General features: G+C 40.8%; 1 protein-coding gene across 8 annotated transcripts in view; it reads left to right on the top strand.

Annotated features, from left to right (window-relative positions):
* Positions 1-25,612, top strand: part of DOCK10 (dedicator of cytokinesis 10) — a 261,368-nt gene that overhangs the window by 199,438 nt on the left and 36,318 nt on the right. For all 8 annotated transcript variants that reach the window (XM_057305125.1, XM_044381059.3, XM_057305116.1 and 5 more), the window contains 8 exons: positions 3,017-3,130; positions 5,547-5,618; positions 11,577-11,723; positions 17,800-17,883; positions 19,949-20,045; positions 22,294-22,338; positions 24,134-24,309; positions 24,436-24,552. In XM_057305125.1, coding sequence (XP_057161108.1) covers positions 3,017-3,130; positions 5,547-5,618; positions 11,577-11,723; positions 17,800-17,883; positions 19,949-20,045; positions 22,294-22,338; positions 24,134-24,309; positions 24,436-24,552 — 852 coding nt within the window. The remainder of the gene's footprint in view (positions 1-3,016; positions 3,131-5,546; positions 5,619-11,576; positions 11,724-17,799; positions 17,884-19,948; positions 20,046-22,293; positions 22,339-24,133; positions 24,310-24,435; positions 24,553-25,612) is intronic.

The raw sequence follows: 25,612 nt of genomic DNA, 5'->3' as shown, positions 1-25,612 counted from the left end.
CCTGTTGGTTTGTTGAATGCGCTGTGTTTCTTCTGTAATGTTTTCTTAGCTCTTTTTATTGTTTTCTCAGGCATTATTTCATTTTCCCAGTTACTGTATATTTGTACCTGCTTCTGGTATGTTAAGTCCTTTATCCTCGGGCATGATCCACAAGCCCATTCCATCCCTGTGCACTGCTCCTTCCAGCGTCCTTTGCCAAGTGTTCACTCGGACATGTTCATATTCTCATTTCCAGTTGGCCTGTGAATTAATGCCAGTGAACTTGTGATGATGTTTGCATATTAGAGTTCCTGCCTAAAAGTCATCTTCTTGAATGAAAAGAAAGAATCCATCCGGAGATAAATGAGAGTGCCTTATATTACTTTATAATGCATAGAGCAGCTCAATTTCTATTTTTTATGTATAGATTAAGCCTTTTTGAGACACAGAATTTTTTTAATTGAAAGAATTTATTCCATTAATATATACGAATAGACATATACTCCAATGATTTAGATATTTAGAAAGGCGACTAGAGAAGAATTTGGGGTTTTTTGTGCTAGAAACGAATAAAAACAAAAAAGAAAACAAAACGTTCTATGAAATTTCATTCTGGAGTGAATCCCTCTGAGGGAGTTTTTACATTATAGTTTTATATCTACATAATTTCTACCTGCCTGAAATGTTAGGTATGTTCCCAAATACCCACGTTTAAGTGTGTGCCCTTCCTTAAAATAGCCCATATGCCAAAAATAGTTACTTCACAATAATTTCCCTGTGGTATAATCTTACCCAACAAGATCTACATTTCAGCTGCAGAAAGACAGTTGACCTACAAATGCTTGTTTAGTTTGCTCTCTGTTTAAGACAGAGTGGTAGCATACTTGAATCCAGCACTGATGAATTTACATTCAACAGAACCATCTATGGAACTTTCTTTCAATGCTTAACCCAAGTTTTCCATTTCAATCAACAAAGGGACTAAGAAGAAAACAATTCCCCAGTCCATATTATTACACAAAGCATCTTCATTTCAACACAAGTGCTTACCTTGTTCCAATAGGCTCATTGAAGATTGCATGAAGAATCCACTGATGCTGTGACTGTTTTTGTGACAGCCAAAGAAAGTTCCTTATGAGAACCTTAAATCAGCTGTCAGACTCATTCTGTGATACTCTTGAAAAGGTGTATTGGAGTGCCTCCTGGTATGGTCTTTATTTCTAACCAGGATGTTTGAAATCTCCCGATGAGACCATTTGATTTTGCAATATAGGAGATTGCTTATTTAGTTTGCTTTGACGTGGGTGGAAATCTAGAAGTATACACCTCAGTGGGATTTCAAGCTGATAACAATTCCCAAAGATATTTCATAAAAATGTTTTCGTATATCTAAAGTGGACACACCAAATGAATTTTACTCCAGAAAGCACACTAAACTAGCAAGTGGGAAATCAGGTTCTAGTCAAGGCCACAGAGTTAGCGTGAGCCATCAGCCTCTCTGGAACTCATTTTTCCTCCTCTGTGAAGTGAGAAGGAATGGACCTGATGAACACCTAGTGCTATGATTCTGTGATTGGACTCCTGTAGCACTACATGGTTGATAGCCTGACCCTGACCAATGAGTGATTTTTTTTATTCCCTGTGGGAAAAAGTATTTTCTAACATGTAGATAGATATTAAGCCCCATACCTAGGTGTATAATGAAAACTGATGGGCTGGTACCAATATATGCTTTGATGTCCTTGAAAGATGTGATATATTCAATGGAATTTATATATATTCAGAAGCAAACTAAACACCATTTCAAGTTCAGTGGTGCTAAATGCTGCTAACTCACCCCATTTACAATATCCAAAATGCACACCCACACCATGTCTTTTGCAAAGATGTGTGTCTCAAGTCAGTCTAATTAAATGCCGTGGTTTCCAGCAATTCGTGGCACTGATGTGTTCCAGTCAAAATTGTAAAATAAGAATATCTCAGAGCTAGTTATAATGCTGTTGGTGTTAAATAATTGTGCATGGGACTAGGTAGTTGGTGATGATATTACCCTCACATGAGTCATAGTTCCTGAGGAAAAGAAATCATATTACCCTTGATTTTGGCTAGATTCGGGCATCTCTTAGCTTTTTCTTTCTCCTCCGAGATGGTCTTGAAGAAGTCAGGCTCCATCACAGCAACTTAAGTGTCCGTGAGTTGCCAAGTTCAAAGAAATGATTACAGATCCAAATGTGAATGGGCCTCTCCTTTGAGTTTCTTGCCTGCCCTCACTCTTGATTATCGTGAAGTCTGAGTGGTGAAGATTATGAAGAAATGACCTTCCTTGAGGCAAACCCAAATCATAAGTAAAATAGTATAATCCAGGGATAAGCTTTTTATATTAAAATTATGTGCATAAATGGGTACTGATACCCTGAAAATCTATGAAGAAATACTGAAAATTAAAACGATTACATGCATTCAGAAATGCACACCAAAACCCGTTTTTTGAGAGAAAAAACAAAGTGAGCAGCATTTGTTATCTTACTGATGGCCAATGTTCATGAACCCTTTGATAGCTGTGTCTAAGCATGAGATGATAGAAACTGGGCATGTGGGGAGCTCACCTACTGGCCTCTGGAAGGCACCTGCTTCCCCACTTGGCTATTTGAGTGGGTGCTCTACCCTTTCAGGATGAAGAAATGCTACCATGCCACCTGTTACCAGTGGAAGGAAGGAGAAGGGGAAATGTGTCCTAAGTAGGTGGGTCAAAGCCCTCCATGTTTCCTTGAACCTGCTAAATTGCTCTCTGACTCTTTCTTTTGATTTCTACAAAAAGAGTTTCAAGGAGAGCTTAGGTGAGCCGAGTCCTCTCTGTGCAAAGCCCTGAATAGGAACAGTTGTGTACTACTCTTATCACTGGGCCTTCATTTATTTCATGACAAAATCTGGCATGAGCAGATAATTTTGAGATACGAGTTATTCATGTAACATAATTTTTGAGGCTTTGTTGTTTTTTTAAGTCTTTAACTTTTTTCACTTTTTGGATTTTCTTCAGTTCGTGTTCAAGACCACGGCATGCAAGGAGAGAACAATACATGAGGAACTGGCTAAAAATGTGACTGGTCTTTTGAAGTCAAATGACTCAACAACAGTAAAGCATGTCCTGAAGGTAAAGAATTTAAAACAGTCTTTCAGTTGCTAGCACGAGGGATCGCTGGATCTCACCCCCGGAAGGCAATAAGACTCATTGATTTCCATAGATCGTTTCTCTTATAGTTTGTAGCATAAGCGTCATAAACTATATTGAAACTGTAGTATATAAAAACATTAAGCAAAAGAGATCTGTGTCAAAAGAACAGAAGATATAGAATGGGCCCAAGTGGAGTCCTTTGGCCCACAGATTTAGTCCCTAATTAAATTAATTATCTATCATAACTTGAGAGATGGATGATTGATTAGTATGTAGCTGGAAAGAGGAGGGGGATCAATAAGTATCAACATGAGTTCCCTAAACTCAGATTATTCTAGGCCAAGCAGTTTGTGTAAATTAGTCTTATGAGTATATTCATTCTGTTCGTGCAACAAAGACGTTCCAAGTGCCCCCCATGGGATAGACCCCAACCTCAGCATTTGGCAGGCATCAGAGAATAGAATAAAGACCTCTGCCCTTGGGAAGCTTGCACTCTACTGGGGGATAAAAAAAATAAAATTAATTAAATTGTGTATTAGAAAATGAGAAGTGCTATGGGAAAAGAAAATGTTGAGCACTGCAGTAAGAGGAACTGGGAGCACTGGGAGTACAGAGTAAGGTGTGCAGTTTAAATGGAATGGTCAGGATAGAGCTCTTGGAGAAGATAATACTTGAGCAAAAAATGCAAAGGAAGAGGGGGAGCTGGCCGTGTGGATGCTTGGAGAACAGTAAAGGTAAAGGGGAGACGTGTATAAAAATCACAGGGTAGCAGCACGCCTGGGGTGCCAGAAGGACGGCAGAGAGGCCAGTGTGGCTGGAGCCAAGTTAGAGAAGAAGAGAGGAGGTGGGGTGACATGGGGGGTTGGTAGGCAGGTAGCATAAGGCCTCGTGGGCCATTGCAAGGACTTTGGTGTCCACTCAGCAAAACTGAGAGCCGTTAGAGGGTTTTGAGCAGGGGAGTGACGTGAGATACCTGAGTTTAAAGGAGCACCCTGATGACTCTGTAGGGAACTGACTCCCGCAGGGTGAGGACAGTGTCACGGTTCGGGGGGGTGTGGTGATGCGTCAGGAGCTAGGAAGCAGTGGGATGTGGGAATACGAAAAAGGAATATGCGGGGCCTGCAGAGATTGGAAGGCAGGAGAGGAGTGGGGCTTCTGCTATCAGACACGAACTGAGGCGAAAGGCTTAATTTCCTTAGTCCTGGGGGATTCAAGGTAAAAGGCAGAGGCAGGCCTGAGTGCTAAGAGGTAGGGCGTGGTAAGTATCAGCTGCATTAAGAGACAAATGTGGGGACATTGGGCATAGGGTGAAAAAATATCATTCTGGACAAGATGGGGAAAGGGGATTTTAACAGTGTGCCTTGTATTGATTATTTCCAACAACACGAGTCCATTGCCAAGATCAAACAACCCCTTTGGTTAAGCGAGAGCTGCCTTGTTAGAACTCAGACCTCCTCTGCCCTCTGCCCCTCATCTCAGACAGACTTCTAAAATTAGGGCTGTGTACCCAGAAGTTCTTAGAGGCATAGTTTGTATCAGCTGAAACTGGATAGAACTCAAATGCCCATCCATGGTAGAGCACATCCATGAAGTGTGGTCATATATGGGATATGGTGAATTGTTACTGGACTCCCAGCTACGTGGCTGAACAGAACTGAACCTCAGGACAGAATCTGTTGAATGAAAAAGCCAATCACAGGAGAATCCACATAGGATGATTCCATTTATACAGAGTTCAGCGGGCAGGCAAAAGTAAATATTACTTCCGTGGATGAAATTAGTAGCACAATTATGAAGTAAAGCAAGGGAATGACTAGTACAGAATTCAAAATTGTGATCTGTGGTGGAGAAAATGGGAAGGGAAAAGGATCAAGGGGTGTATTCTTTAACTCTCCATAGACAATCTATACTTTCTGTATCTGGGATAAGAATGACCCTTAGACCCAAGAAAGAGGGACCTTCATCCGGGGACATGTTTCTGTTTTTTCTAACTCCACCCCTCCCCATAGGAAGAGGTGGGAGAGGAGTCAAGAGAAATGCCCCTTGGGAGCCCTCTAGAAGGATACCCAGGAGACTCCCGCCCTAAGGGCTTACCAGCATATTCCTGGGCCCGCCGAGGCCTTTCCTAAGTCCATTCTTCAGAGAGGAAGTCGTGAGGCCTGAGTTCAACCCTAGACTGGAGGAAGCAGCAGTTTGCTGTGGGAGAGGAGCACTGGTCTGTGGAAAGCACTCATTTGCACGGGCCGGACAGTCATGAGTGTGCAGCTTGCTTGTGCATTTCAAAGAACACATTTTAAAATCAAGATTTTATAATATTACATGTTGTAAAGGACAAAATCATCATTATTTTGCTCTAACATAATAAATTTCTTATTGTCTTTTCTTTTTCTTATAGCACTCCTGGTTCTTTTTTGCAATTATCCTGAAATCAATGGCCCAGCACTTGATTGACACAAATAAAATTCAGGTAAGATCACGGGTGATACAGTATTATCCAACAATTATGCTGATGAATATGCTCTCATTAGTTCCATTTTTATTTACTTTGTAAACCTTAGTAATTTATGTTAATTGCTTTTTAAGTGCGAGAAATGATTGTGTGTGTCACTAAAGGTCCTTCAGAAGCAGATGCGAGGACAAAATTAGAAGTTCAAAAAGATGAGAAGGAAGGACAAAAGGGACAGGAAAGTCTGACACCTGTGGAAGGAGATGGGGAAGAAAGGAAGGAAGGAAGGTTGGCCAGAAAGAGCTCTGCAGGGGCACCTGGGTGGCTCAGTCGTTAAGCGTCTGCCTTCGGCTCAGGGTGTGATCCCAGAGCCCTGGGATCGAGCCCCACACCGGGCTCCCTGCTCCTCTGAGAGCCTGCTTCCTCCTCTCCCACTCCCCCTGCTTGTGTTCCCTCTCTCGCTGGCTGTCTCTCTCTCTCTGTCAAATAAATAAATAAAATCCTTAAAAAAAGAAAAAGAAAGGAAAGGAAAGGAAAGGAAAGGAAAGGAAAGGAAAGGAAAGGAAAGGAAAGGAAAGGAAAGGAAAGGAAAGGGAAAGGAAAGGAAAGGAAAGGAAAGGAAAGGAAAGGAAAGGAAAGGAAAGGAAAGGAAAGGAAAGGAAAGGGAAGGAAAGAGCTCTGCAGTGAGAAGATTTTGGCTTGCCCAATGGGCAATCTGAGAGCAGAGAACGTTCATTAGGAGAGTCCTACATGGGGAGATGGTCTGGTTCTCATGTCTCTGCAAGCTCAGTTATTAACTTGGAACAGCCTCAGGAGAGTGTGGCCTGAACACTTGAGTGGATCCTGAAGGTTTAGCAACTATTTATGTTCTTCCCAGTAGATTTTGTCTTGAAGGGACATCTGAGCTGTGCACGTCCATGGCTGCCACAGTCCACGATTTGGACCACATGTCACATGTGTTCCTGACCCTGCTGTTCCACAGTTCCCGTGGGCCTCTCTTCCTGAAAGGAAATTGACAGGAGGGAGGCTAGTGGAGTTACGTGTAACTCCTGTCATGGCAGCATGTCTCGGGGCCCTACCTGATCTCATCGTCTCCCTCCTCTGCTGTCCATTTTTGATTCCTTTCACCCTCAGCCAGCAGTTCTGAAGATCTTGGCGCCTCACCACACTGGGGTGCGACCCAGGCCTCAATCAGAGTGGTCCAGAGTGGTCTCAGCCTCTGGTAATCACATTCTGCTCAGACCATTCGTAGTTACAGTTGGGTAAGGAGGACCAAGGAAGACGCAAGTGGATTGACCACCTGAGTTCCACATAGATTTCTCTGTACTTCCAGAGTGGGTAAGACCAAGGGGAAACCTCGGACTCTCCCCCTCTGCCACCAAGAGAGTAAATCAGAATATTGCTTGGGGTGGAGATGGTGGTGAATAGTGATATCATCTTCATTTACACTCTTGGTCAGGAAGGGGTAGTGTCGGACACTTCCACTTGGCCTTTTACACGAGGAAAGCTCCATAGGCCAAGCATCCAGTGTAAGGTAACCCTAAATGCTAATTATGTCAATGCGTAATGTATAATTATACATTTGCACCAGGTAAATGACTGTTGGGTGTATCTCTGAAACCAGCGGACCCAGTATTAACAGAATTTTAGTCAGGACTCTTTTCTTGCTCCCTGCAAGTTCCCACTCTAACAGGATGGATATGATGATTCTTTTGGCCTTCAGATGTCAATATCAACTCAGATCTTGTGTTTAATAGTGCTTGAAATATAGGAGTAATCCCCTCTCCCCAGTGGCGTCACCTGAGTAAATGTCTGTAGAGTCCTTTGCAGAAGGACTGACAGAATCATTACAGGATATTCGTACTAAAGTATCGCAGGGGGCGTTTTTTAGAGTCTCTGTCTCTGCTTCAATCAGTGTGTACCAGATCTGAAACATTTCTCAGGTTCAGGAACAGAGAAAGTCATCGTGAATATTTTTGGAGCAAACATCCTCATCTTCTAGTAGTCCATTCTTGCCTTCTTGGTGGATTAAGCACTGTCATTGCTGGTTGCTGTCTGTTTTTCCCATAGGGACCCCACATATTACTAACAGGCTCTACAAGTCCCTGAGAGTCTAGCCCCCTTGGCTGCCCTTCAGCCTTTCCATATGTTATGATAATCACAGCCCTCTGGCTCCTGGAGGTTAAGTACCATCACATGGCCTCTGTTATTTTGCTGAACATCACCTTCAAAGCTGTGAGTGAGCCAGCACTGTGCCTGTCTCACCTGCAGATATGAGACCACTGAACTCCTTAGGGATGTTGGTCCCAGAACCTTCTTGATGGCCTTGGTGTGGATGGTGTGTCTTCTGCACCTTCCTGTAGAATTTCATCCTCCAGTGGGTCTTCTGATCTCAACAAATGCATTCCTACATATCCACTTTCCTCTGCCTCTTTATTCCTTCCTCTGTCATCTGCCGGGGCACCTCAAGTGTTCTTGTTTTCCTTTGCTTACAATGTGCTGTCTCCAGCGTTCTAAGAGCCATCCTAACAGTGAACAAGATTGTTTCATCCCAAGTCCTGATAAAGTGCCCCCATGTCAATGAGTTTTAACTTACTCACTCTTCTTTCTGACCCCCTCGATCAAACACATTTAACACCCAATCTCAAAGGGACTCCCATGGCTCCTGCTTGGAGTGGGCCAGCTAACTCTTACAGCTCCTTGGGGTATACTCCCTATCTTATTTTATTAGGCACAGCAGGTTCATAGCTGGGCTAAGCTGGACCTCAACTTCAGTTATTGGCCTGAGCTCCGGGGCAAGGAGAGGGACATCTCCCGAAGGATTTGCCTACTGCCTTGCAGGGAAAGGTTTTTGCAGGGTCTCCCACCTGGGAGAAATGTGATCTCCTAGTAGGGAGGAATAGGGCACTTCTACCAGTGCTGAGGGCTCAGGGAAGTGTGCAGAGCCACCATGGTGACGTCATCCACCCAGATGTCCCCAGCCATGCCTCCACACCACAGGTCTCTCCAGCCGTGGCTTGACCCAAGCATAACAGATCTGCCTTGGCTGGACATTTAATCATCTCCGGGGCATCCTAACTTAGCTCTTAGGTCTTATATTTGCTTTTCAGCTGTGTCTGCTCTCCCTCTTCCATAGATAAAAACCTCCTGTCTGGAAGGAAGAGAAAATCTAATGTGAAGATAAGAATGTTTCCTATCTCTCTGTTTTTAAGCTGTGTTGGAGTTAGGACACTTCACTGCTCTAATCCTTGCCCTACCACTAACCTGTTAGATGATGAAAAAGACATTTAATATCTCAGAGCCTGTTTTCTTATCTGTAAAAAGAACAGGGTTGGACTCAAACCCTTTCATTACCACCAGTAACTATCTGCTCAAATAGGTCACAGATGCCCTTGTGAATGGTTAAGAATAAAGGAACTCATCATGGGCAACATCGTTGTGTCTAACCATTTATCTTCACTGATTCCAGTTGCCTTCTCTCTGTCCCCTTCAGGGGCAACCCCATCCTCCAGTTTTCTTCCAGAGGCCCATCACCCTCCAGTTTTCTAACCATCTAACCATCTCCATGCATCACAGTAGGAAAGACCTGACACCATCATTTGACTCAAAAGCATTCACAATAAACACCTCTCAAGCTATCTGCATTTTCTCTTCTTTTTCTTTCTTTCTTTTTTTTTTTTTCAGTTGTGAAGTGAATGGCTTTCCCCACCATTAAAACAGTTTTTGTCATCACGGAGTGGGGGAGATTTGAGGAGATCAGGAAAGATATCTGGTTAAGTCCCCTGGGAGGCGGATAGCACCTCCACATGACCCCTGCTGTCTTAGCCAAGGCGAGTTTCTGTTTACTAGGAACTGCTGGATGCCTTCTCTGCACTCATCTCTAGTAGCAAAAGCTTCATTGTACAGGCTAACCTTTTATTTCCCATCAGCCTCTTGTTCCTAAAAAATTGCCAAATGCCTGACATCAGCCCATGCATTCTGTGCCTGCTCCTGGCGACATATGTGGTACGATAGCCCAGATTCTCCCAACTAGTTCTCGAGCCTTTGCTTGAGATCAGACTATGCCAACCCCTTGCCCCCTTTTCCCCCCATGTCTTGAGACAGAAATCCACAATCCCTGGAGCAGAAATTCTCCCACCTCAAGCCTTTGGGATATGCTTCTGGAGAACAGATAAAAATACTACTCATGTATTTACCAGTCAGAGCATCTTTGGGTTAAGAGTAGGAGTAGGCCACAAGGGGAGTTTGAGAAGAGGACAAAAAGAGAGAGAAACAGAGAGAATATCAAAGCCCAGGGTGTCAACACGTGCCATGGTGTGAAGAAAATGTCGGTGCTGGTCATTTCCGACGCCTTAGAGGATCAACAAAAGGAAAAGAGGAAATCGACAAATGTGCTTCGATTATTTCAAAAGTGAATGTTGCTTTCATGTAGGTGAATTGTTTACCCTTATTTCCCAACATCTATGGAGCAGAATGAAAAGTGATGCATGTGATTAAATCACTTAGGTTTATTTGCTGTTAATTTAATTTAATTTCCACAGTGAGTGTTAAGTATCACGGAGGGTAACCATAATACCCCAAAATATCTATATAGCAGTGTCCTGGTAACTTGACTTAAAAAGAAAAGTCCCGTACACAGAAGCACCTGAGGGCCTGGACTTAGTTAAAAAAAAAAAAAAAAGAAAGAAAGAAAAGAAAAGAAAAAAGAAAAGAAAAGAAAAATCCAGCGCTAGCCACAGCAGCATCCCACGGTTGAACCGCTGTTTGTTCTAAGTGATTCCTGTAACTTCCTCCTCCATGATTTTTATTCTGGTAGCATGGAAGGCTGGGTGTGGAGAATTTTAGAATTATATAGTTCAGTCGATCTCTAAATTTTGTGTTTCTATCTATAGCGAAAATGTGAGTCTAATTTTAAAGCCAACTTGTAAAGATGAATCAATCTTGCCTATCTCGTGCGAAGGTCCGTGTCAATTCACGAACTACAGATAGATGGGGAAAACTTAGCTGCTTGAAACTTTCCCCTCCTGTGCGGGAGGTCCAACAGGAGGAGAAGATTCCTGGACCTGAGGGTGGTCTTTGGGGACCCAGAGAGTTTAAGTCCATGTATGTACTGGTGGCACGTCTCTTGACTGTGAGGTCCCAGTGGCACCTGCTGCGGCATATGCTGGGGCTGTGAGGTTCGGATCCACTTGTACAAACTTGTAGCTACAAGATGAATAAGGGCTGAGGATCTGATGTAAAACACGGTAATTACAGCTAATAACAGTGTGTCGTGTGATTGAAACTTGCTAACGGAGTAAAACTTAAGTGTTCTCACACAAAAAAATGAAGATAAATATGTGGGATGATGGATTTGTTAATTAACTAGATGGCAGGAATCTTTCATAACATATACGTGTATCAAAATACCACCATGAGCACTTTAACTATCTTAGAGTTTTATATGTCAATTATACCTCGATAAGGTTGAAATAAATTTTTCAGAAAATTCTACCCGGCACTTACTAGAAAACATTTCAAAGCAACATCTGCACTCACTCAGTTATTCATTCACTGAACTCTTGTAGTTGGGGGATGTCCAGTCCTGAAAAATCAAAATAATTAATTTTAAATTAAATAGAGAATTATGTGTTAATATAAATCTAGAACAATATTCATTATAATTATTTTCTAAGAGGGAACGGGGGGGAATTAAGATGTGAGAGGTTTCTACACTGAATAGTTTGCAATTAGTATGTATTTTACTTTTTATTGAAAAAGTGAAAAGATCATTGGCCCAAATAGAAGGAAACATGAAATGAAAATGGTGGAAATCATGATCTTGACATTTAAAGGGTTTCTATTTTATTATCGCTTTCAGGTTTCCAAAAGGACTCTTTCTGTTTGATGATGTACAAATGAAGTCTTTCAGTTTCTTATGTTTCCAGGCTTAGGATGTCACATGCCACATTATAAAGCAATGATCCGTTCTTTCCTTAGCTTTCTCGGGCTCAAAGATTTCCTGAATCTTACCAGAATGAGTTGGACAATCTTGTCATGGTCCTATGCGATCACGTGATTTGGAAATACAAGGATGCCCTTGAAGAAACAAGAAGGGCAAATCACAGTGTTGCCAGATTTCTTAAGGTACAGTTCTACACATTTGCAGTTCTGTGCAAGCCTTCATGATCTTGGATGGGAGCTACCCTACGTGTTAATCTATTTGTGATAAAGAGTCAAGGCTAGCACTCTTAGGTGAATACTGCTATCGATGCATCATACCTTTTAATGTTGTGCTCCAATTTGGAGGCACATAGAACAAAAACCGAGTTTTAGTAAAAGTATCCATTTGACTCTTGTCAAATCATAGTATTTCTAAACATTCTTAAAGAGAAAAACGAGATTTTTAAAGGAAAAGCTGCCCTGTAGCATATGGTCTTGGGCATTTCTGCCCTTGCAGTGGCGTTCTGGATTGGCTGTAGCCCCAACAATGATGTCAAGTAGCCATTTGGGGAACTTTGGGTAACTTGGCATTTTTGTTGTGTTACCTCCAGTTTCTTTTTCACAAGACGAAAATATTGTGCACTAATCACATTTTTAACACAATCAATTCAAGTATTGAGAACTACTTACTAAACTCGATATATGTACACACACATATATATAGTATCATAGTTATGTTTCTTTGGATTACAGATGGACTTGAGGAGAAAAAATATGTTTAGTCAAAAAAAAAAAAAAAAAACCAAAGCTAATGTAGAATGATGGTATATCATTTAACAGATAATGCATCCAACTAGAAAGGGGCGCCTGGGTGGCTCAGTCTGTTAAAGGCCTGCCTTCGGTTCAGGTCCTGATCCTAGGGTCCTAGGATCAAACCCTCCGTCAGGAGCCTGCATCTCCCTCTCCCTCTCTCTCTGCCCCTCCCCGCCCTTGCTCGTGCTCCTTCTCTCGCTCTGCTCTCTCTTTAATAAATAAAATCTTTAAAAATATATATATCCAACTTGAAAGATAATGGTTTTCAAATCTTCAAAAAAAAATACATCCAACTAGAAAGATGATGTTTGTCTTCTCTTCCTTCTTTTGCCCGATAATTGATTATTGTAACCTGGTGAATCCACTGCTCTTGTATCTTTATGATACACACCAGAACATACTGGGTAAGTGTAAGAATTTATAAATAAATACTAACTCTATAAAGAAAGCTAAGAGGCCATGGAGGTACATATAAAATTATCCCAAATTATATTTGGTGAGTTTTAATCCAGTTAAATCCATTTTTAATGTTTTGAACATCATTTCTAATTATACACTACATTTGGTCTCATCTTAAATTCACTATTTTTCTTCAATATTTTGCTTTCAGAAAGAAACAGGGATGGTCAGAGTTAGTGATGAAGAGGGTAAAGAAGAAAATAATTATTCTAGTTTTCTACCACATTTTAAGACTTATGTGGTTTATTTGAAGTGTTTGATAAAAGAGGAAATTTGAAAAAAAATGATAAACTGTCCAATTTGTAAGCAAATTACGTTTAAGAAACATCTGCAGTATTCTTCCCTAAATTGCAAAGAATGACGAATAAGCAAGTCTTTTAGAAAGAGAAAAGACATTTTACCTACCCTCCTTGGCTTAAATGCTCTTGTACTTGTTGGAATAAGTGTATTTTTCTTGGAGCTCATTTATACAAAAGTTGCTTCTTGTGGTACATAAGCTGATGTCTCACTTGGGGGCAAGTAAAAAATGTCCAAGATTGAAAAGGACAAGATAGAGTAGAAGGCTAATGGTGGCTCCAGTGGTTTTGTGAAATCTGTGGGTAAAAAGCATGGACTGGCAATAGATAAACAAATACATCTCTACGTCTATAGTCTTAAAAGTCTATAAGATTATATAGATTATGTGGGCTGCAAATCAAAAGTAATACATGAAGTTTGTAAGTGGAAACAGTTTAATATATTGTACATTATAAAAGTCCATCCTACAAGCATTGTTGTCTTTTTTAATTTAAATTCAAGTAGCCAACATATGGTAAGTCATTAGTTTCAGATGTAGAGTTCAGTAATTGCATAGAACACCCAGGCTCATCACATCATGTGCCCTCCTTAATGTCCATCACCCAGTTACCCCATCTGCCCACCCACCTCTGTTTCTTTCCCATAGTTAAGAGTGTCTCATGGTTTGTCTCCCTCTCTGATTTCTTCCCATTCCATTTTCCCTCCCTTCCCCTGTAGTCCTCTGCCAGGCATGGTTTTCACATTTTAGTTTTAATGGCATTTATTTGGCACAGAAAACTTTTTTTTAACTTCTTGCAAAGATTATTAGATGAATCTTTTGAACTAGAAGAAGAAAACGGAAAAGGAGAGAGAGTGATTTTTTTTTTTTTAATGTAATTGAATGTAGTCATTTGGCACAATGCCTGCGAATTGATGAACTTTGAGCTTTCGGCTGCTCAACGTTGCCCACCCCTGCTATTGGCATATAAATATCTTATATTCCCAGAAATCTGATAAGGGTTATTTGCTCAATTGGGGCTTCAAGTGACTTTTGCCTCTTTTTGTTATTAAATTCTACATTAGTAATCAAATACTGTGAATGAGCTGGCTTTGGAATTTCACAATTAAAATATAATTTTCACACCATACTTGTGCCAAGATTGTTTTCCGAGAATGGAGAGAGCGGTAACTTTGGTGTGGGCATATAAACATGTCCTAGGTGAGAATGTGCTCTCCTTTATATCATATTATGGGAAAGTAATATTTTTGCAACAACCAAGCCAAAACCTTGCACATTTCTCTGGCTAGTCTCTCCTGGAAGAGGGTAGGGTACAAATGGATCCATGAATACCTACAGAGCTTTTGTCATTTTTCCTTTTACTCCCAATCTGGATCACAACTCCAGTTACCTGAGCAAACCGTTCTGGGTACTCTTCTTATGCAGGCGTAATACCAGGGAGATAGCAAAGGAAAGTTCAGTGTGATTTGTGTTTTCCTGCTCAGACAGACGTATCTTTTGACACACGTGCCTGACTGATCACTTCATTTCAACTTTGGACAACATTTGGAAATCATCTAATAAAGGAGACAGTCTTAGTTTGTAGTAAAATACATGTAAAGAAACATCTGTGGTATTTCTGGGCAGATCTCCACAAGAAGGTGGATAACTGAGTCTCTGAAAGGGGGGAGGTCTTCCTATTTGCTTTATTTGACTTAAATGTTCCATGAGTTTTAATAAATAAGTGTTTTCTGTAGAGCTCAGCCATGCAAAAGTTGCAGTGGGTGGTACCGAAGCTAATGTCTAGCACAGGGACAAAGGCAAGTATCCAAGATGAAAAAGGAGCTAGTAGGACCAGTGGTTTTGTAAAACATATCAAGAAAGGACAAGGGCTCTCATCTAGTTTGTTTTGCAATTGGGGTTTCATACTCTTCACTGAACGAATGATAGACTAAAATTATCATTGTCCTCTCAATTGGTTAAATATCATAAGTATTCTTTTGTTACAACAATATATTTTTGCCCATAATTTAGAATATTTGGCTTTTAGTTTATTGAACCAAACTGAGGACATTTTGTAGAGTATAAGTTATCGTCCAGATCCGGAATCTGCAACCTTTTTTTTTAAAGGGCCAAATACTAATCATCTTTAGCTTTGCAGGACATACAGTCTCTGGCACAACCCCTTAACTTTGTTCTTGTAGCGCAATAGAGCCATAAACCACTCGCCATAGACAATATGTAAATGATTGAGTGTGGCTGTGTTCCAATAAAACTTTATTTACAAAAATAGACCGTGGGGACACCTGGGTGGCTCAGTCTGTTAAGTGTCAGACTCATGATTTCGGCTCAGGTCATGATCTCATGGGTGGTGAGATCGAACCCCTCATCTGGCTCCATGCTCAGCAGGGAGTCAGCTTGAGATTCTCTCTCTCCCTCTGCCCCACTCCCACCCCCGCTTGTACCCTATCTCTCTCTCTCTTTCTCTCTCTCAAATAAATAAATAAACCTTTTAAAAAAAAGTAGACAGTAAGGCAGTTGGGGCTGATGGGCCATAGTTTGCCAAAGCCTGCTGCAACAAATTATTTTTTGTTAATATAAACAGTTAATGTAAATTATTTTTAAACAAAAGCAGAGAGGCCCCTCCAGACCTCAGCAGTGAGCTGAAGAGCCTTTGCACCTGGGTTAAGCGATGCAGGGATGGACCCATGACAGGAGACACACTTGGTGAAGCTTGACCTGCAAGAGGGCTCTCTGCAGGCAGCAGGTTGATTCTACTGATCTTGTATCCTAGAAATGACCCCCTTTTTCCCTCACTGCCCCTTGGGAAGAGGATGACAGACTTATCAAATAGAAGGTCTTTCTTCAATCTCAAGAAACCCCAAATGGATTTTCCTAGATCCCCAGGGCAGGCAGCCTTTTCCCCATCTTCCCTATTCACCGGTGCTGGGGTTTGACCTCCTTCAAAAGCTATCAGGTCTTCTCTGCATATTAAGCATGGTAGCCTCCCAAAGTGACAACTGTCACTACTCTAGTTCAGTGACAGAACTCACCAACCCCTCCTCCATCGAGTATAAGATCCCTGTGTCTTTACCACTGACACCCCCAGGGTTCTTTTTTATTGAGATGTTTCTGGAGCCCATAGTTGTATTGGATGGTCCTCCTCTCTCTGTAAGGTCACACCCAAACCCCTTTCCAACAGAAAGAAGACAGCAAGTGGTCTTCTCTGGAAAAAGCCCCACAGTGGCAATATTTTGAGGTTAGGGACTTCCTCCTGCAGCTGGAGAACCTACAAGGATTTGACATACCTGCTGGGACCCTACGTTGTGCAGAAGATACAAAAACCCCTCTTTTCCTTCCCTCCTCCCTTATTGCTTTACATCTTCTGAGCCTATGACTACGCTCTGGTGTCTACCTCTCCCCACCGCTCTATGGGCAGATGGGAGGACACTGGAGTCATTTACTTTTTAGTGGATGAAGAGTTATCAAAAGAACTTAAATTCATATTAAAAATGAAAATATAAATGAGGCAGCATACTAACATAGTCATGAATGAGTAGGTACATAAAAATCATTCAGAAGAAACCAAAAAACAAGGGAAAGGAAACAAAACAAAAATATAAATGACCTTACTAACAATTGGAACAACATTATGAGAGAGAATAGTTCTTCTTTACGTACAGATGTATTTCAATGGGAGACTTTGCTCTTGGTAAATATACTACTTATGACAAGATTTTATGTCCAGTCCTTTCTGAGAAAGGAGATTTGTTTGTGAAATTGAGAAGAAATCCAAAAAAAGGCACAGGCATTGCAATGGACCATCCTGAACTCTTGAGACAAGAAAGAAGCCTTCCATACTAAGTGGTGCAGCAGCTGTAAATCTTACAGATTTTCCCATGCACGTTCTCACATCCATGCGGATGACAGAACCAAACCCATGCACACAGTGATGGCCTCCCTTTGGCAACTTGCCCTGGTGCCTCCCCAAGATCCGGCATCAGTAAATATGGTCTGTGCCTCCTACTTCACACTCTTCCAGTGCGGTCATTTGGCCTCTGTTGCTTGGTTACCGCTTACATGGCCATTGGTCTTTTGGAGAGAGCATGCTGTGCCAACTTGGAATGTTTGCCTGTCTCCAAACCTACCTGTTGTTTAAGACTCTCCATAGTATAGTTAAGAGAGTTTAACGACAGAGTAAGAGATGGGAATCTCAGGGTCTCTTACCTCCACTCCTCAAATTCAAGCTGCCTTGCCCGGAAAGGAAACTACAAGAGATGTAAAAAGGCTTTCCTGACCCACCTCTTCCACCCCTGTTCCTACCCAGTGTTGTACAGCGAAGGGTCTTCACCCGACAAACTAGGGAATCAAATTACTAAAAAACGGTAAAAAAAAAGTAACTAAATGATTAAAAAAATAAATAGATAAGTAAAAGCTAAAACCTCTATGGAAAGGAAAGGGCTATAATATTTCACTGCAAAATTCAAAGTAGTATTTTATAAAAGTGACAAATAGGGGTTTGTAACTTTCTGGTGTGTACACTCTGTCTCACGTTTTAATTAGTTGCCATAAGTAGATGAATGCTTAAACATATTGTAGAGGTTTTTTAAACATTTATTACACAACACATTTAGTTAAATGTCATTTTACTTCAATATATTTCATCACCTTTTCTAAAATCTTTAATGACCTTTAAAGTAAAAATGTCTGCATTTACAATTTTATATTTTTTAGCGCTGTTTTACATTTATGGATCGGGGCTTTGTATTTAAGATGGTTAACAATTATATCAGCATGTTCTCCTCTGGTGATCTCAAGGTAAGAACCAAGCGCAGGAGTGATTGGTTTCTGAACCATTGCATTATAAATAAATCAACTAGTCTCTGTGTTTGTCTGCCTGAAACATAGCCTATCCATTCTCTGCATCAAAAAATAGTTTTCTATCCTAATGAGAGGAAGTCTTTTAAAATGGTCCATCTGAGTTAGTCTCCCAAATCCTTTCTTAATGGGGGACCTGGAATAAGCATGTATGTTTCACTTCTATTTCCTGTGGGTGGTGAAAGGAGTGATTCTTTTCAGCTGCAATTCTTGTAGTCAGGTTTGCTTGGGATTGTCTTCATTTTAGCACTGGAAGCCTCGCTTTTCTGAAATCCTTCAGTCTGGGGCAAAATGGACAGTTGACTCTCCTTCCCAATTAGGGAGAATGGGTTGGGAGATAGACTGGGAACAGTGCTGTCTAGAGAGCAGTGATTCTCGAAGTGTGGTTCCCAGACCAGTGATCTTAGAGTTGACAGTGGCAGGTGGGGCTCAGAAATCTGTATTGCAATAAGGCTTTCAGGGGATTTTATGTACTCTCAAGTTTGAGAACCACTGAGCTATAGTAGGGCATATGCTGGAGAGAAATAAGACTGGAATGGGGGAAAGCTGTACCAGTTAAGGCTCTTTGGGTTGCAAGCAACAAACTTATGCCAATCTGAGAAAAGGGAAAGTATTAGAAGCATAAAGGCATCAGTGAAAGACCTGGAGAGCTGAGCTTGAGAAAGAGCAGGGACCAGAGCACAAGAATAATTGCAAAGGAAGAACCATGTGATCAAGGTCCACTACTGATTAAAAAATACGCTGGGACCATTTTCTTTCTCTTAACCCTCTGCTTAAGATTTACATTCCAGAGAGGAAATGTGTGACCAACCTGCTTTGGGTCACATGCCTACCTCTTAAGGAAGGAAGACAGGGCACCTGAATTAATAGCTCCCATTAACCTTTGCCCATTGGGAAGAAGAAAAGTCCCCAAGGGGTAATTATCTAGGTATTGGGAAAGAATAATGAATGTAGAGAAGGCAAAAATAAATAATGATCTTATATCCATTCATGCCATGCTTAGGAATCTGAACACTATTTTTTGGGCAATGGAGAGTTACTTTCGACTAGGAGAGTTATATGATTATATGATATTTGGGTTTTGAGAATCCAATTCCCTCTGTAAATATATTCTGAAAGAATATTCCTTGTTGGTGCTCCAATTATGCATGAAATTTGCAGAATATCCTTTTAGGTATATTCCAGTAGACCTAAATTATTTATTTTTTTCAGACACCAAACAGCATACTTGATGAAAAAAATTAACATACAATTTAATTATGCTCTTATTCACTTTGATGCACAAAGGATTAAGTCAAATACTATTCTTGTTTGAAATGAGAGTATTGTAAATTATTAGCTAAAGTTGCCACAGAATATAATTCTAAAATATCTGAGCAAATGGAATATATTTTATTTTGTTGGCTGATATTAGTGAATATAATGAATACAACCTGACTGGATCTTAAAAATTGATTACTTAGTCTACATGGCAGTGAAAACAATATTTATGAATGTGTTAATTGTTCCTTCTTATGTGATTAGTTTTAACACATGTATTAAGCTGTCTTAGACCATGTCTGGATTCCATTCATCACTGTCCTAATCAAAACATTATTGAGAAGACAGGCCTGTTTGCAAGGGCAGGGAAGAGGTGAAATTAAATAATTTACTCTGCGAACAAAGGGCCTGCAGAGAGAGTTCTCTAGTCTTAGATCACGTGCGCCATTGTCTTCCTTAGCGCGGGATCAGAAGGGTTGATTGCAGTGACCTGTTCTATGAGCTGAGTGTAGGTTAGAGCTCTGTACCTGCGGTGAGACACCATCCCTCTCAGAATAAACATAGGCTGATCGAAGCTGAACGAAGTGGAAAATACCACTCCGTAAGATCCTATCTCTTAGAAGCTCAAAAACAAAAGTACACGAAAGTAACTTCATCTTCCTTTTAGGTATAAGATTCAAGTGCATATTTTTTATTAACTTTCTTGGTGTGTAAAAAATAGTCATCCAGTTTGCCTCTTTTTCAGACCTTATGCCAGTATAAGTTTGATTTTCTTCAAGAAGTATGTCAGCATGAGCACTTTATCCCTCTGTGTCTCCCCATAAGATCAGCAAACATTCCAGGTAATGCCCAGAGTTTTCATCGGTTCCTCCAAAGTGAACGTTCAGATTTGTTTGTTTTTACCTTTGTTTATGTGTTGCTTAGTTTTCCTGTTTCCTTGCTCTTGGTTTTGCCTGAAGCTGTCACAGGGGCGTTAGACCCAGGTAATCAGGCTAAAATGCAAAAGAAGTTGGTGGCTCTATATTTCTCAGTTTTTGTCTAGGTTTCCTTTTTCAATAAAGAGAAGACCAACAATATTATAAAATCGATGATACTAAATCAAAGAATTTTAACCTACAGTAATACTTTTACTAGACTGTCTCCAAAAGATAGCTTTCCTTTGATTTTGAAAGGCATATAATTATGGGGAAGAGAAGTTATGCTTTGTGAGTACAAATTCACTTTTTGTGTTTACTATTTGTCAGTAGCTCAAGAAGGTATCAACTATAGTGTCTAATTATGTTAAAATGTAATTCCTCAAGATGAGTTTTATACCAAAAAAACAATAACAACAACTAAAAAAATTTTTGCCTTGAAAAAGAGAAAGGAAGGCGGGAAGGATGGCAACACTGTAAGGACTTGATATGTCTGGGTTGGAAAGAGCCCCAGATGTCTGCGCAGGGAAGAATGGGGCTCCTCGTTTCCATATTTCTAAAGCATAAATGGTCTACAGAAAATATTTTCATTTATAACTTTTATTAATATATATTTTATATATACTGATATAGGTAGATACCAAGATGATCATCCCACAGGTAGCCATCAGAAGCTAATCCAACATCAAGATGCAAAGGAAACACTAAAATGATTTAGAACTTAAAATATTCTGCTCCTATTTCACAATACATACAAATATGGAATCCTCATGTTGTATACCTGAAACTAATACAGTGTTATAGTCAATCATACCTCAAGAAAAGAAGGAAGGAAGGAAGGAAGGAAGGAAGGAAGGAAGGAGGGAGGGAGGGAGGGAGGGAGGGAGGGAGGGAGGAAGGGAGGAGGAGGGGGGAGGGAGGAAGGAAGGGAGGAAGGAAGGGAGGGAGGGGGGGAGGGAGGAAGGAAGGAAGGAAGGGAGGAGGGGGGAGGGAGGGAGGGGGAGGGAGGAAGGAAGGGAGGAAGGAAGGAAGGGAAGGAGGGAGGGAGGAAGGAAGGAAGGAAGGAAAGAAAAAAGGGAGGGAGGGAGAGAAGGAGGAGGAGAGAAAAAATACCTTGCTTCTAAGCAGTGAGTAAATTATCCACAGGGCACAGTTCTGATATTCATGGAAAGCAGAAACGAAGATGGTAAAGAGCCTCCTCACACGTATTGCAGCTTCTACTATGTGTATTATACAAAGCTAATATTTTGGAGGGAAAATAGGGTAAAATACATTATCAGGTTTATAAAAGTGTTATCATTTTATTTTTATTTATCGTTTTATATTTTAAGTTTTTATTTAAATTCTAGTTAGTTAACAGATAGTATAATATTGATTTCAGGAGTAGTACTTCATGATTGATCACTTACCTACAGCACCCAGTGCTCAGCCCAGGCCCCCTCCTTAATCCCCATCCCCCATTCAGCCCATCCCCCACCCACCTCCCCTCAGCCACCCTGTTTGTTCTGTATAGTTAAGAGTCTCTTATGGTGTGCCATACCGTAAAAGGTTTGTCATTTTAACCTTAAATATAAGCTTTTTAATTCCATTAAGGAATAAACCTAAGCTATTTAATTCGTTATTCCATTCTAACTCTAATTTACAAAGTACATTTAATCTAAATACCTTTATAGAAAAAGAGGTAGAAATGTTACCTTGGACTTTGTTTCATCTTCCTTTTTATTTTATAAACTAGCGCCAACTTATGATTGGGTTAGACAGGCTGGTTAAGATAGTCAAGAAGAGCAAACCTGTTTTGCCATTTTGTTTCCAGTTGTTTCCTATTTGTCAGCAGCTCAAGAAGAGGCCTGGTCGTCTCTTTGTAGATCTGATATTATCAACAATGAACATAAAAATATATGTTTTGTAACATGCAGATTCCTGATAGAAAAAATAGGTGTTCAAGTACAAGGCCAAGAATTAAAATAATTCTGTTCATGGCTTTTTTTTTTTTTTTAAGGAAACAACCAACCTATGATATTTGTTTTCAAGAAACAAGGCTTTATTGAAGAGACTTACTTAGAGTTTAGGACAATACATGTTAATTTTTCAGAATAAATTAGCCATAGTTAATGAATATAGTGTGTATCTGAGCATGTGTATATCTGAACTTTCTGTTTATTCACATTAAATTCAGATCCTTTGACACCTTCGGAATCAACTCAAGAGTTACATGCGTCAGGTAAATAATTATATTTTATATTACATTATCTGAACATCAATAACTGTATCATAATCGGATGATATTGAGAGATATACGTACTACAAATTTCCAGTTGCCAGAGGCCAAAAAATAGCCATATGTTTAACATCATACGATCAAAATGGTCAACAAGCTGACTGAACGTTTGTTACAGTAACTAAATGCTTTGCCAACTTGAATTCTTTCATATTTTATTCTCCAGAGTTTGACATTTTTTAAAAAATTTCCCAAATCACCTGAAATTTTCTTAGGGTGTATCATAAATAAAATTCCCAGCTACATGCAATAACATGTTTTTCAGTGTAATGAGCTTTATATGATATATTTCTGTCGATATGCCACAGCCTGGTTTTTCAGCTAGTTTCTCAAGACTGAGATTATCATTTTTACTTGAAATAGGTTCATAACTTAAAAGCGTCTGAGCAGAACTCTTCTCTGGCCCTAGGCTGGGAATGTCAAAGTTGTGTTCTACTTCTGACCGCTCACGAGTACTCACTGTTGCACAGAGAAATGTTTTTTAACCTAACTAAGCCCTTGGACCAATGTTTCCCGAACTTTCCCATTCCCTGTTCTTCCACCTCCAGCAGCATCTTCACAGACGACGAAACTCCAGTGTTCCATTTGCTCCTAGTCAGTGATGAACTGGAATATTCCAACAGTTCATTGCATCTAACGGGTAACCCTGAGGATTCATGGAGATAACACTTCTAAAGGGCTTAGCCTAGTGTTGGTACTCAATACGTGTTCTAGAAGTGGGTGCTAGTCCTGTTATTAACAGTTACATTTAGGAAGCCCATTGGACAATTCTGAGTCAATGCATTCTTACTGGAAAGGTTAACATTCCAATTTCTCCCTAATTCAGTCTCCAAATTTTGCAGCCCCCTTTGGTGTTCCTCTTCTTACTCTTCCACATCCTTCAGCCAACTTGTCCTGGTGATTTTTCTCATACTACTTGGGTCCTCCTACTCCAGGCCAGATGCATCTCACTTCTCCCCCTCCCTCCCCTGGGGCCAAACCTCCTGTATTATAGTCCTCTCCCCACATTTCCCCGCAGAATAACTCATTTATATCCTGTCACCACGTGAACAAATGAATAAGCACAGGTCTGATTGGGCCACTGATCTCAAAGCCATTGGTGACATAATACTTTCTCCAGAATTCAGTTCCAAATGTTGGACGGTCCTAGACGCCAGCTAAGGAATTTGTGTTTAGGTCTCTCCATCATCTAGCCCCAAGTGCCCCTCAAGTCTCAATTCCCACCACCCCTGTCTTGGCTCCTTTGCCGACTGGTACCCCCCCAATCTATGCTTCCCGTACACTGTGCTTTCAGAAATCTGTGCCACCGAAACCCTGTGCCCTGGTCCTCCCAACCTCTTCTCCTCCACCTCAAACCCCACCATCTCCATTGGCTTCTGACCCTCTGCACCTCCAAACCTTCAGCAGCCTCAAAGGCCCATCTCAACATATTCCTTCCAGTCATGTCTCCTGATTCCTCCAGACAGAAAAATTAACTTTTCTCCTCTCCACTCCTATCACATTGTAGACATACCACTTTTATGGAATTTGACAGCTGACGGTGAGTATTTTTGGTAGTAGCGTACACACAGTACTTCTGGAATGTGCCTCTCTCTCATTTCTCATCTCTGTAGCAAGACTGCCTTACTGAATCCCTCCCTAGTAGAGAGAGGGTTGATAGTTGTTGGATAAATCTTTCTGAATGATAAAGTGATCATTTGATTTTCAATAACATGATCTCTTTACTTTCCTCACAAAGATATGCCTGAATATTCGGTCACGAATGAATTTTGCCGCAAACACTTCTTAATTGGAATTCTACTCCGAGAAGTTGGCTTTGCCCTGCAAGAAGACCAAGACATCAGGCACTTAGCTCTAGCTGTCCTAAAGAATCTAATGGCTAAGCATTCATTTGATGATCGATACAGAGAACCAGTGAGTGGTTTTCTTTTCTCCCTTCCCTAAACACCATTTAATGGCTCACTGCATTAAATGCATATCAAACCGACAAGTCTATTGATTTGTATGTGAATCATTTCTTTTGGCTACCTTTCCACCTAGGAGAAGCAGGCCCACATAGCAAGTTTATACATGCCCCTCTATGGCATGCTTCTGGACAACATGCCAAGGATTTACCTAAAGGACCTGTATCCTTTTACCGTCAACACATCTAATCAGGTCAGTTTACAGAATGGTTCAAATGTGCATTTTAATAAAGAGTTTGCCTGTTTTGTCTTTCTGCCCTGGAGAGCCATTTTCCCCCAACTCTGAGCAAACTAAGCACCTCACCATAACCATTTTGAGACGTGGCATCAGTGTTATTTGTTCCAGATTGCTCCCTGAAGCCTTCCACCTCAATCATCACTTTCCTTTCTTCTCTGTATCACCTTCCGGCTGTACAGTTTTTACCAGGTTCCTCTGCTGCATGCGTGGCCCCGTCCTCAGCCCGCACCTCCCCCCTCCCCCGACCTTTCTGCATCGGCTTCATGACCACCTGGTGTTAGCGTTGTCAAGTGCTTCAGTCACACCCAGGAGAGGCCTGCCTGTCATCCCTCCTCCACTGAGCCACCATAGTGGCCACACAGCAAGCCACTCGAGATGGGGTACCTCTGTTCACAGCCCAGATAAATTAACACACTGCTGAATGCAAGATATTACCACCTCGAAGTTAGGAGCTGTGCCACTGGGATGTCGTTTAGCAGAAGACCTTGTTCAAATGCCAGCAATACCAGTTTCTAGCAATGTAACCTTCGATAAGTCATCTGGTCTCTTTAACCTCCACGATCTTCCTTATAGAGTAAAGATGGGTAGAATTCCCCCATCACAGGATTCTTAGGAGGATTAAATTGTCTAGTAGAAAACACTTTTTGTAGAGACTGGCACATAATAAGGGTTTGGAATTAGTTTTTAATACTAGTAATATTCATAAGATAACCCATGATAATAATGATATATAATCTGTAGTATAATCCATTGAAAATCAGTAGCATTTCCAACCAGTTTATAGCTAGAAGATAGTTTCCGCTACATGGTGAAAAACAAATCACATAAGAAATCAAGTTGTGACTAAGAGTATGGGCTTGTCAGAGTATGGTTGTGATTATTCATTTCTACTGCCTGCTTCGGCAGAAGAACTTGGGTGGAATATAAAAGATCAAGTCAAGTAGCACCGAATCAAAAGCGTAGCAAAGAAGGCATATGGGGGTTTTCAATGTTGAAATATGGCGAATCGCATTAA

This window comes from Ursus arctos, unplaced genomic scaffold (assembly GCF_023065955.2).
Source record: "Ursus arctos isolate Adak ecotype North America unplaced genomic scaffold, UrsArc2.0 scaffold_1, whole genome shotgun sequence".
In the NCBI taxonomy this organism is placed as follows: Eukaryota; Metazoa; Chordata; class Mammalia; order Carnivora; family Ursidae; genus Ursus; species Ursus arctos.
The sequence above is the reverse complement of the archived record's forward strand: the minus strand, read 5'-3'. Positions and strand labels throughout refer to the sequence as shown.